A 12,184-nucleotide genomic window follows, 5' to 3' on the forward strand; every position below is an offset into this window, starting at 1 on the left:
ATTTATACTGATTTTCTGATCATGTGAAAATTCAACCTGTCACTGCTTTTCCAGCCAAGTTAAAAAAGATGAAGAAGAAGAAGAAACGAGGAGAAGAGTTCTCCATGGAGGGTCGGGCGCATGTCGCTAAAATCTTTGCCAAGTTTTCCCACGATGCACCTCTTCCCATGATTAAAAAAAAGCACTTAACCATTGAGCAGCTAAACGCTCGTAGACGAAAAGTCTGGCTCACAATTGCCAAAAAAGAAATCCCAAAGGTATATTCAAATTTTTTTTGGTCGTCATTTTAAATATTTATAGCTTTGTTTCTCCTGTAATGTAAATTTCATTGTCTCCTTTTAGGCGTTTAAACAGAAAGTCTCTGCAAGGAACTTTGTTTTAACCAATGTCAAGAAGGTAAGAGATGTGTATATACACATCACATATTTTACACACATTATGTGTAATAGGTGCAAACAAGATATTTTAAATAGATTATCAGGTTTAGCCATGCCAGCTCGATTGTCATTAAAGCCTGGTTTCATAAATTTTGATATTGTCATAATTTGTGGCCATAGGTGCCACAAATGTACATCCAGAGTTGAGTCTTTGCTTTGTGAATACATGTCTAGCTGGCCCACCAGTGTATGCGTGAGGTCCGTAGGGCTGCGATCCAAGCACAGAAGAATTGTAAAGAGACATTGCCGCGAGCACGCCGCCTGACTAAAGAGATGCTGTTGTATTGGAAGAAGTATGAGAAGGTGGAAAAGGAGCACCGCAAGCGTGCTGAGAAAGAAGCTCTCGAGCAACGCAAGCTGGATGAGGAGATGCGGGAGGTATGAATGCACATCGAATTCACAAAGAACCACTGCGTAAAAGATGGTCCTATCATTTCCTCTCATGTTTCCCATCAGGCTAAGCGGCAGCAGAGGAAACTGAACTTCCTGATTACTCAGACGGAGCTGTACGCTCACTTCATGGGGGGCAAGCAGAATGCGGCAGACAGCACGCAAGACGAAATCCTACGCAAGCTTGAAGACAACAGTGGCCAGCGGCAGATCGACATTGGTGGAGGGGTTATGGTCAACGTTGGTCCGGAGGACTACGGTAAGCCCATATCCTGCCTTGGATGGATGAACGGACAGGTTTCTTGTTTAGGGCATATTTAGCTTTGGAGTTGTGGGCAACTTTTAAACTTTTGCCTTGCAGACAGTGAATACTACAAATCGCAGGCCCTAAAAAACACAGAAGAGGCGTACCAGATCCACCAGGCCAGAGTAAGTCATTCATATGTCTTTCATATGCTGAATTTTAAATTATAAATACAACACACCTCAATCTCTTTTCCAGACCAGATTGTTTGATGAGGAAGCAAAAGATAGTCGTCATGCCTCCCAGCATGCGGCCAGAGCCTCCAGCTCAGGGTTTGGTGAGAGCTACAGCCTGTCAAACCCGTCTATTCAAGCAGGTGAAGACATTCCCCAGCCTACCATCTTTAATGGAAAACTCAAGGGTTATCAGCTCAAAGGCATGAATTGGCTGGCCAATCTTTATGAACAGGTGAGTGCTAATGGCATGTGTCAGTACTGTATATACTGTCCGTATAGGTATTGCAGTGGCGGCCGGTGACTTCTTTTTTCGAGGGTGCTCGATGCGAAGTTCATCACAAAATGGATGTAGCCCGTCATTGGTGTGGTTCCTTTCTTCAAAATATGTGTTCTGCGTGTCGAGAGATCCTGTGTGCATCACGTGATACACATGGTTCACATGACGCAACAAACACATATTTTGAAAACGCAAGCAACACACATAACACTCCGAACACTTATTTTGAATTAGCGCCCCTATGATGAGCAGTCACGAGCAGCCACTGACATCTTTCTCCTCAACCTTTTCACATCTGCACACTATACTTTTGACATCCATTAAATGGTGTAATTTTGTCCTTTTTGATTGTTTCCCACAGGGTATTAATGGTATTTTGGCAGATGAGATGGGGTTGGGCAAGACGGTCCAGAGCATTGCCCTTTTAGCTCACCTGGCAGAGGTACAACTTTGATCAGAGCTTTTTCCCAAATATGATATTGATAATGTTAATTAAAAATGAATGATATTCATTAAAAAGTTGTCTTTACAACAAAACCTTCTCTCATTGACAACCTACATTAAATTCTTAATGACACTTTTAATGGTAAACAGTGGTGTGCTGTACAGGACATTGCTGATTTTGTTTATCATTTTCGACCTAGTCTATTGCAAGTCTTTTTTCAATTTTCAGCAATGTAAGATTTGTGTAACAGGGTTTACATTATATTTTAAAATACATTTTAAAATAAAATCTGGAAGTGATTTATTTATTTGGCAATCAGCATTAAAAGAAATGCTTGCACATTTCCAGCTTTCTGTGCAATCACATTCATTACATCAAAACAAGCCCCCAAATACACAAATCATTGTTGTTTGGCATTATGGTGAACTCTCCATCTGTCCCCACTGCCCTCCTCGACCCCCATACCCCCCAAAAGAAGCGTAACATGGAATTGTGGGATTTTTGCTTTTTTTATATGAAAGCGTTGAGTTGCTGGCCCATAGGAAGCCACGTAAGCATGTTGCCCGTTCTTCAGTTGTTTCCTGTTTTGACCCCTCTCTCTTTTCTCTCTTTCCCACCATCTCATTCCACCTTCTGCACCTGCACGTTTGGTTTATTTTGTGCTCTGTTGGGCAGAGGGAAAACATCTGGGGACCATTCTTGATCATCTCCCCAGCCTCAACACTCAACAACTGGCATCAGGAGTTCTCCCGCTTTGTACCAAAATTCAAGGTGAGTGATGCAGCTGTGTAGGGAAACACCTGCGGCCGTGGAATCCTTTTCACTGCTGTTTCGATGTGTGTCTCTCTCTCTTTCTCTCTCTCTCTCACTCTCTCTCTGTCCCCAACTTTCATAAACCCAGTGAACTGACTCTATTTTCAGAACAATGGAAACTGTCCTTTTTCTTGCCCTTTGCTGCAAGGGAACGCATGACAGATTGTTGTCCTTCTGGCCTGGTTGAGTTATGTTTCTTGAATCTTTAGGGGGCAGTGTTGTATCACTTTTGGTGCTCTCCAACAATATCAGCAGTCTTACATATTCATTTCCTTTTAGTCAGACCTCCTCTGAGTTTTATGAAACACATGTTTCCCTGCCAGAATAATAGGATTTGAGCAATATCATTTGAGCCTAGGAGCATGAAATGTTATTTACTATTTAGAAATTTAATTTTTTTGCTAACACTTGATAGTGAGGTTTTACTGATTTTAGCTAACAAAATAGCAATATGCAGTGTAATTGCCGCATTTGTTAATCTTTGACTGTTATTAAGGAACAATGCGATTACATTGTTCATGTTATTTTGCTGTGCATTTAACAAATGTTAACCAACTTTAAATTCTGAAGTCTACATTTACAGCTTTTATTAATTTTATAGATGCACCGATATTAAGATTTTCCACCGATACAATAGACTGATATCAATCAATAGTTTGGTAGATATATTAACTTGTATTCACTAAATTCTGAAGATTAATATTAAACATTAAACTAGTGATATTTCTTTATATTTTTTTTGACGGTTTTTGCAATAACAACATAAACAAACGGCTTTTGTGGAACAAACGTAACTTCCGATAAATTCTTCAAAGAATCAATAACAACAGTCCATTTAAAGTATGTTTTCTGATAACAAGCAAAATAAACAAATAGATTACCTTAGTTCATATCATAGTTAAAGCGTATCAAAAACTACACTGACCTTACGTTACTGTGTAAAATGTGTACTATATAATGTATACAATCTTGACTACAGATCGGCTGCCAAACCTCCCTTTAAAACAGCGGTAATTCATGATCTCTGCCTCCCCTCGCCTTGTTAACCAAAGCATTTGTTATTTTCACGCTAGTTCATTTTAGCCACTAGCCAGACCATTAATCAAACAGAGACTGGAAGTTAAATTCATGTAACCGTTACAACGCATGGTGTCTAATAAAACCGTCTATGCACAGAACTCAAACTCATTGCATTTTCATGTTCTCTTTTGATTGACATGATATATCGGCTATGACTGTCGGCTGTTTTTAAACTATCGGCTGATAGTGGGAAAAATTGCTTTTATCGGACAATACCGATTATTGGCCGATATATTGGTGCATCTCTAATTAAAGGCAGGGTGCACGATTTTTGAAAACTGCTTTGGAAAAGGGAGTCGGGCCGAGTACCAAAACACACTTGTAGCCAATCAGCAGGAAGGTGCGTGTCTACTAACCAACATAGTTGCCTGGGTTGCGTATGTGTGGGGCGGGTCTATCAAAAGACTTATATTGGGTTAGGTGATTTCAAATGTCAACATTGGCTTTCAGAGATCGTGCATCCCGCCTTTAATTTTAGTAAAGTACTGTCTATTGCTTTTGAAACGGTATAGTGAAAATTTTCCAAGTTTAACTATTATTTCTTTATATATGTGACTCAACTGAAGATGAATGTTTAATACAATTTCCATATTTTAAATTTTTTTTGTTTGTTTAATTTTGCCTCACAGGTGCTACCTTACTGGGGGAACCCTCATGATCGTAAAGTTATTCGAAAATTTTGGAGCCAGGTAAACATTTTGCTGGCATATTACTCTTAGAAAGGTGCACTGTGTGGATTTTAGCAGCACCTAGTAGTGATCTCAGTCCATCGCTTTCGAAGCACATAGAGAAGCTATGGTAGCCGCCACAGCAAAAACACGCTTGTCGTCTGAGACAACATAGTGAGGGGTGTGAACCAGAAGGGCGTAAGTGACTTTTTGGCTGAAATGGAGATGTTTATATATCAAATGAAAGCTGCCAAAAGTACAAGAGTGAATTCTTAACCAGTTTGGAGTTATAAAAGATTGAAATTAGTACACAAAGTCATATCAAACCATGGTATGTTTTTGTTCTGGCTGTCCTGTTAAGTTGGTGAAATGTCACTTACGCCTCTCTGGTTCTCACCCCTCAATAGTGACAAACGCACTTTGTAAAGCAGTTTGTCCGTTTAGGGCTACTGTAGAAACATGGCCATGCAAAATGGCTTTCATGTAAGGGGACCTGCAGTGTATGTAGATATTAAATCATAGATTCATATTAAACATCATAAATTGACTCATTCTTATGTAGTAAAAACAATACAGATTGTTATGTAAGGTCTTTATACACCACTAATAATATAGTTAAGTATATATAAATGCATTTCTGTCAAGAGATCCTCCTAAAATTCATACATTGCACATTTTAAGGTTAAATCTTATAATTTGACTCAACATATTGTGTTCCTTTGTGTAGAAAACCCTTTATACACAGAACGCACCATTTCATGTGGTGATCACCAGTTATCAGCTGGTAGTGCAGGATGTGAAGTATTTCCAGAGAGTGAAATGGCAGTATATGGTTCTGGACGAGGCCCAGGCATTGAAAAGTAGCACCAGGTATTTTGCTCCGATTCACTTCTTAGATGTTTCAATATTATGGAATAAAGGAGATGTATAAACTAAACTGTCTAGTTTTCTACATGTATCTATGTGCTGAGAAATATGTGTTTTACCATTTTTCTGATCTGATTTAATGGCCAAAGATGAAGACAAGAGTACCGAATGGCCTATAACAGTATATTCCTGACTCGAATCACCCCATAATCTTTAAATGGCCACTTATATTAGCTTCAGATGATCCACAGCATTGCTGCATCTCAGAGTTTCCATTTTCTCATATTTGCTAAAACCCAGTGAACCCATAGTGTAGTGACAGTCAGTCTGGGCCGAAGAATAATAAGGACCTCTCGAGCTGTGAGTGCAAGTTTGTGCCTCTCTAGAGATGACAGCACATGTGCCAACAGCTTCTGTTGTGGTGAAACATGATTTATTGCCCGATCTGAGTCTTGACTGGGTGTCAGAGCAGCTTTCATGAGCTTTCAAATCCCTGAAGTCTCCGTGATCAATGAAAGATTTAACCGAGTGTGAGCTCTGGAGAGTATTCATGTGGGATAAAGGGTAGTATGAAGTGTCTGTGTCGCGCGGAGAGTAATATCTTCCATTAAGCTCCGCACACCGCTTACTTGGGAGGTCTTAACAGCTGTGTCTGGTTCTTCTTGGCAGTGTCCGATGGAAGATTCTTCTTCAGTTTCAGTGTAGAAACCGCCTGCTGCTGACAGGGACGCCCATCCAGAACACGATGGCTGAGGTGAGTGTGTTCCTGTGGGAAGCACAAAGTTCATTGTTTGTACAGAGGCTCACATGTGACTTTGCAGAAATTTATATTCAGAGACTTGCACCTGTGAACCACAAACCTTTGCGTGCTCTCGAGTTAATGTTTTTTTATGGTGTGTGTATATCTGATCAACATTCATAATCGTTATAATAATATTGGACTAATATAAATCATATCCTTGTATTGAATGCTCAGTTTAATTCATTTCCCACCAGCCTTTTATTATTTTTTTTTAAGTTGCCCGCCAGCATTTTTTGTGATTTTCACAAGTTTTACAAAATGCCTTTCAGGAAAATGTTCTTCTATAAATATATAAACATACAAATATATCAGATGAAAGAACAGACCCTCTGTTTTCAAACAAACAAGAAACAAACAAAACGAGAAAACTGTTTCATCTTATCTATATTTTTTAGCAAAAAGCTATAATATTTGCATTTAAAAAAAGGAATTTTGTTAGAGATCAGATTCAGATCGATTATCAAAACCATACACAGAGTGTAAAATTATTAAATAATTTTTTGCTTCAGTTTTTTTTATAAATTGGGTAATTGCCATCTAGTGTATAATCGCGGTATTACACATCACCATAAAAACTCATCAGGGATTTACATTTTCATGCAAATGTTTTAGAGATAACTTGTCAATGGCGGGGAAAGAGTTAATATCTCAATAGCCGCTTGCTCCTTGTGTAAGATGGTAGCAATTATGTTACATATAAACACATATTTTCTGTGCACACCCGAAACTTTGGTGTGAATGTGGGCACCATTGCATTCTGACGCATTTGTTGTTCTTCTCAGTTGTGGGCTCTACTTCACTTCATCATGCCGACTCTGTTTGACTCCCATGAGGAGTTCAATGAGTGGTTTTCCAAGGACATCGAGAGCCACGCAGAGAACAAATCAGCTATTGATGAAAGTCAGTCAACTTTTTCAACTTTTACTTTAATATCTCTACTAATCCTGGAGGCTCCAGTGTACTTAACTGGTGCTAAATCCCAGCATGCATTGTGGTTTGTCCTTTCAGACCAGCTTTCCAGATTGCACATGATCCTGAAGCCTTTCATGCTGCGGCGAATCAAAAAGGACGTGGAGAACGAGCTCTCTGACAAGGTGCCGCCATGCAGTCGCACGTCACACCTTACGAAAAGCATGTTTTTTTTGTATCCATACGATGCTGACATTTACTTGCTTCTCAGATTGAAATCCTGACCTACTGCCAGCTGACCAGCAGGCAAAGGCTGCTCTACCAAGCTCTCAAGAACAAGATTTCTATCGAGGACCTGCTGCAGTCCTCCATGGGTTCGGCCCAGCAGGCTCACACCACCACCAGCAGTCTCATGAACCTCGTCATGCAGTTCAGAAAGGTAGATGGACCCACTGCGAGCACACCCAAGTGTTAGACGTTTTAACTGTGCAATGTTTTTCAACTGAACTGTTCTTGGTTTACGCTTGAAGGTTTGTAACCATCCAGACTTGTTTGAGCGACAGGAGATACGCTCTCCTTTTCACATGTCCTTGAAGCCCTTCGTCATGTCCAAGTTCATGTTCCGACACGGCCTTCTCCGCACATCTGACCACTGCAAGACCAAGTGAGTTGATCTCAGTCATTTTCATCTCTTCAGATGTGACATGTGGTTAATGTTTCTATGTCCTCCTCAGGCTGAAGCAGACTGTGCTTTCTCCGTTCTCTGCTCAGCACATTCAACAGTCCTTGTTTGATAGAAAAAGTCAGTCTTTGTTATTATTATTATTATTATATTATTATTATCCTTTAATAAGGCTGAATTTCTTGTTATATATATTAAGTATTTATTTTCTTCTGTTTTCATCTGCGTCACATTTCGATTGGTGCAGCCGACAAAGAAGCCAGCAGCTTTTCCTTCTTGCGTTTCATTGACGTTTCTCCTGCTGAGATGTCCAACATCATGCTTCAGGGGACCGTAGTGAGGTCGGTTTCTCACATCAGACACTGTGTTCTTACTGATTGTGCAGTCTTAAAAAAAATGGCACACATGATTAACGTTTAAATATATTAGTGCCAATAACAAATTTATTTGGTTTGACATAAAACTGTTTCATTCTGTTTTATGTGATTTGTAAAATGGTCTGAACCTGCTGACTGGATGTTATCAAATTTGCAAGCTCAAGTCCCTAGAGGTGCATCTATTGATCAGCAAATGATGGAGAAAAAAAATCTCTTTATGGGTCATTTATTTGTAAATCAAACACAGGTGGAACTTTAACCCAAAGTTCAAGTTATTAAAATTTTTATATGCACGAAGTTCAACTAGTAAAATAAACCCCCCCATTAACTAAAATGTGAATGGCAGCGGTATGAAACATAAGGTCATAATATATGCGGAATAGTTTGTGTCTTTATTGCGACTGTAAAATATGTTTCACAGCCAGATATGAATGGAAGCTGTTTCACAGCCAGATATTACCGAATTATTGCATTGAGTTCAGCATTAAATGTTCTTGTGAGAAGAGCACTGATGCAGAAATGTGTCATCCAAATCTTATGATTACACAAAACCCTATTAAGTTTTCATTCTTTAACAACTAAAATTATTAAATACATCAAAATGATAGGTTTTAGAGGATTAACAGCCTTAGATATTAGCATACTCTTTGCACAGCATTTATTCATGTCAGCCAAGGTATTTACACAGCCTTAGTTGATTGTATTAAAAGTATTTGTGTTTACAAATTATGCTGTTTTGGTGCTACAATGACTTTTTTCTCTTTGCTTAGGTGGTTAGCCCTATATCTGTCATTTAAGTCAGCCTACAGGATTCACCACAGTCGCTTGTGGGATGAAGAGGAGGAGGAGAACAAGGCCAAAGAGAGAGCTGGATTGTGCAAACCATGTCTTTCACGCAGAGATCTTATCCTGTGGATAAACCGGCCAACATCGTTCCCAAATCTCCATAGCAGTGTTGTTGTACAGGTGAACTTGCTTTATCTTTCTGTCATGTGACTATGCACATGACTCTAAGTAGGGCTGGGCGATATGACCAAAATTTGTATCACAATAGGATTCATTTTATATTGTGATAACGACAAGTATCACAGTAGAGGTTTCCTTTTTTTCATAATTCTCACAAAAAACTTATAGAAGCATAAAAAAGAAGACAAACAAACAAAACTCAAGCTCACTGAGTGAAATAGGGATATAAATAATAATACATTATATCTTTTTAAAGGTAGAAAAGTGATTTAGTCAAGAGCAGTGACAGACAGGAATTACAGACAGGAGTAAAATTAGGTAACTTCCCCTTTAAGACCAAAGTCACTCCGGACCAAATATACTGTTACACGTGCGTTTGCGTTTTCAACTGTTTACGTTCTATTAAGATCTAAATCGTTGTTTATGAGGATACTTTTTTGACGGATATGTGTATTTAAGGCCAATAAAGCAAGTTGCAATAAAGCAAAACCGCTCATGAGCTTAAAGGCACTCTATGCATTTTCCGTTTTTGTCAAACAGCGACCCCTAGAGTCGCTGGGGAATACTTGCAACTGTCGTAATTTTCCACCCCCACTCTGTACACCTCCGAAAATAATGACCAGGTAATGTTTCACAATTTCATACAAATATTAGACTACTGCCTAGTCTACTAAACTACTGATGATGTTAATAGGATAATAAGAAGTTTATTCCAAGTGTAGAGTAGGCATATAATAATAAAGTAGCCTACCGCGTTTGCTGGCTTATAACGTTTTTACATGATTGCAGCTAAATCACAAGTAAACAGTCTACTGTATAATTTAATTTGTGTTTTTCATTGTAATGTAAACATTACAAAATGCCATGAAAAAAGTTAATTGTGTACGTTGCATTATTTCATAACATTGGCCGTTATAATGTCACTATACATGATTATTGCTATTTATCATTATAGTTTGCAAATTGTGCATGTTTATACTATTTACAACCTCTAGGCTTATTTATGTCCTGGTAATTATGTGAGATATTGACAACTGTTGTCATGATAATCGCATGACATACTACAAGCAAGCGCAACAACATAGACCGCAAACAAGTTTACAAATAAGAGATTTACTTACTAGTCCATCAAAATGATCGCCAGATCAGCATCCCTGTTGAGTGGGACTCTTGTCCGGTTCCTAATTCGGTCAGATTCACTTTTCCTACTCTCTTCCGAACGCGCTTTTTAACTTTTCCGTCGTCGAGCATCACGTCTCATAGTTGCGCGTGCAGTTTTTGTTTACAAGCTTGTTCGACTTCATGCGGCGCTGCAAGAACCGGCAGGCGGATTACGTCAAAGTACCGCGAGAATGATCCTAGATGGCACTTTGACGTCATCTGTCTGTCAGTTCTAGCGGCGCTGCACGAAGTCAAACAAGCCTAAGATGTGTGACGTTGTTGCCGTAAAGCAAGTCGTGATTCTCGCGAGATTTGTCAGGGTCGCTCCTCTCAAGCTTGCATTGCTGGTATTTCTAGCGCCATCCTCCCCGAGCTTCAACAGGAGGATGATTCGCCCTACTATGACTTTGTTTACCACCGAAATAACTGTGAAGCTGTTATATTAAGGTAAAATAACTGCATAGTGTGTCTTTAATGAGCAGCGGATGCATGGCTTGTGCGCTCCTCTCAAACAGAAACAGCGTGCGCATTTAGCACTGTTGTTTATGTTTCACAGGCTTATTATAACTTTTTATAAAACTGCGGTGGTTAAATACATGTACAACGTTTCGTTTTTGTGAACACACACACAGCAACCTGACGTTGGCGCGTAACCTCGATAGAGACGATAGTCCAAAATTTCTACCGATTGACTAATTTCTTCCAGTTTATCATACCAACCTGTTTATCGCCCTAACTCCAAGTATACTATACTATATTAAGTATAGCTAAAACAAGAGTATTAATATCACTATGCCTCACCATGCCTTTTGTATTCTGTATGTAAGCATCTCAGATTTACAACTCTGATGTATAGCACATATAAAAAACAGCAATTCAAAAGCAATTCATATGCGTGTATTGGACTGTGGAGGTTGTACCGAACGGTTCAATGTTATATTGAGAATTGTGGCCTCCCTAATAGCATCTGTAAACTTTTAACTATTGGTGCTTAGTCTGGACGAAATCCACCTCTTTAGACATTTATTTGTGTTTATATTCACATTTATGGCAGACTTTTTTATTTAAAACAATTTAGAGTGCATTTCAAGGTATACATTCCCTTGGAATTGAATCCACAACGTTGCTAGTGCATTGCTCTACCAACTGAGCTATCGGAAATTTTATTTATGCACTGCTTAGTGGTGCATAAATATAAAATATATAATGCCACAATAATGCATCAGACATTGAGATGGTTTGTAGGACATTTTATGATCTGAGGATAACTTTTCTAAGGGTTTTCATGAAAAAACTAACCAAAAAGGCTATAAGTGGTGGTGTTTGTGTTGTGAGGGTTGCTGTGATGTGTGATGAACGTAATGTATGAGGGAACAAGTCTACTCCTGCCTTGGGTTACCCCACAGTACCAGATTAAATGGCCCTCATCTTTCATTAGCTTGAAGGGCTCGTGTTTCGGTGTATACGCTCTTAGTACCTTTTTCTTTGGAAGCCTATTTCCACTCACCCATGGAGCGCTCGAACGTTGCCCTATATTGGCCGCTGATGGGAATATCAGTGGTCTGAGCTTATAATTGGGGAGACGAAATAGTATAAAGTAAGTGAAGCCGAATGTCCCAGTGTCGTCACCTGGGGGATTTGAGTCTTTCTGTAGCACACGAGGCCAAACGATGGCAGGGGTTAATCTGTTGTGAAGTGGTTTGGTGTGTTGGCGTGCGTCGGAGCTACAGGCAGGGGAAACTGTTTTCCGAAGGTGCTGACTGAGGTGTAATATTATCCACTTCCCACTCTGGCTTTTGTACCACACAGCGTCTCCAAGCTTCACTGGGG

The 12,184-nt window shown here is 39.4% G+C and overlaps 1 protein-coding gene across 1 annotated transcript in view; it reads left to right on the forward strand.

The window, feature by feature from the left end:
* ino80 (INO80 complex ATPase subunit) overlaps nt 1-12,184 on the forward strand; it is a 49,067-nt gene that overhangs the window by 6,146 nt on the left and 30,737 nt on the right. Inside the window, exons 7-24 of the mRNA XM_065255836.2 lie at nt 55-257; nt 343-396; nt 612-815; nt 894-1,086; nt 1,189-1,256; nt 1,330-1,539; nt 1,946-2,026; nt 2,705-2,800; nt 4,552-4,611; nt 5,318-5,460; nt 6,127-6,211; nt 7,042-7,159; nt 7,268-7,353; nt 7,440-7,607; nt 7,699-7,832; nt 7,903-7,970; nt 8,098-8,191; nt 8,998-9,193. Of these exons, the coding sequence (XP_065111908.2) occupies nt 55-257; nt 343-396; nt 612-815; nt 894-1,086; nt 1,189-1,256; nt 1,330-1,539; nt 1,946-2,026; nt 2,705-2,800; nt 4,552-4,611; nt 5,318-5,460; nt 6,127-6,211; nt 7,042-7,159; nt 7,268-7,353; nt 7,440-7,607; nt 7,699-7,832; nt 7,903-7,970; nt 8,098-8,191; nt 8,998-9,193 (2,261 nt within the window). The remainder of the gene's footprint in view (nt 1-54; nt 258-342; nt 397-611; nt 816-893; nt 1,087-1,188; nt 1,257-1,329; nt 1,540-1,945; nt 2,027-2,704; nt 2,801-4,551; nt 4,612-5,317; nt 5,461-6,126; nt 6,212-7,041; nt 7,160-7,267; nt 7,354-7,439; nt 7,608-7,698; nt 7,833-7,902; nt 7,971-8,097; nt 8,192-8,997; nt 9,194-12,184) is intronic.

The sequence above is a fragment of the Paramisgurnus dabryanus genome, chromosome 12 (assembly GCF_030506205.2).
Source record: "Paramisgurnus dabryanus chromosome 12, PD_genome_1.1, whole genome shotgun sequence".
In the NCBI taxonomy this organism is placed as follows: Eukaryota; Metazoa; Chordata; class Actinopteri; order Cypriniformes; family Cobitidae; genus Paramisgurnus; species Paramisgurnus dabryanus.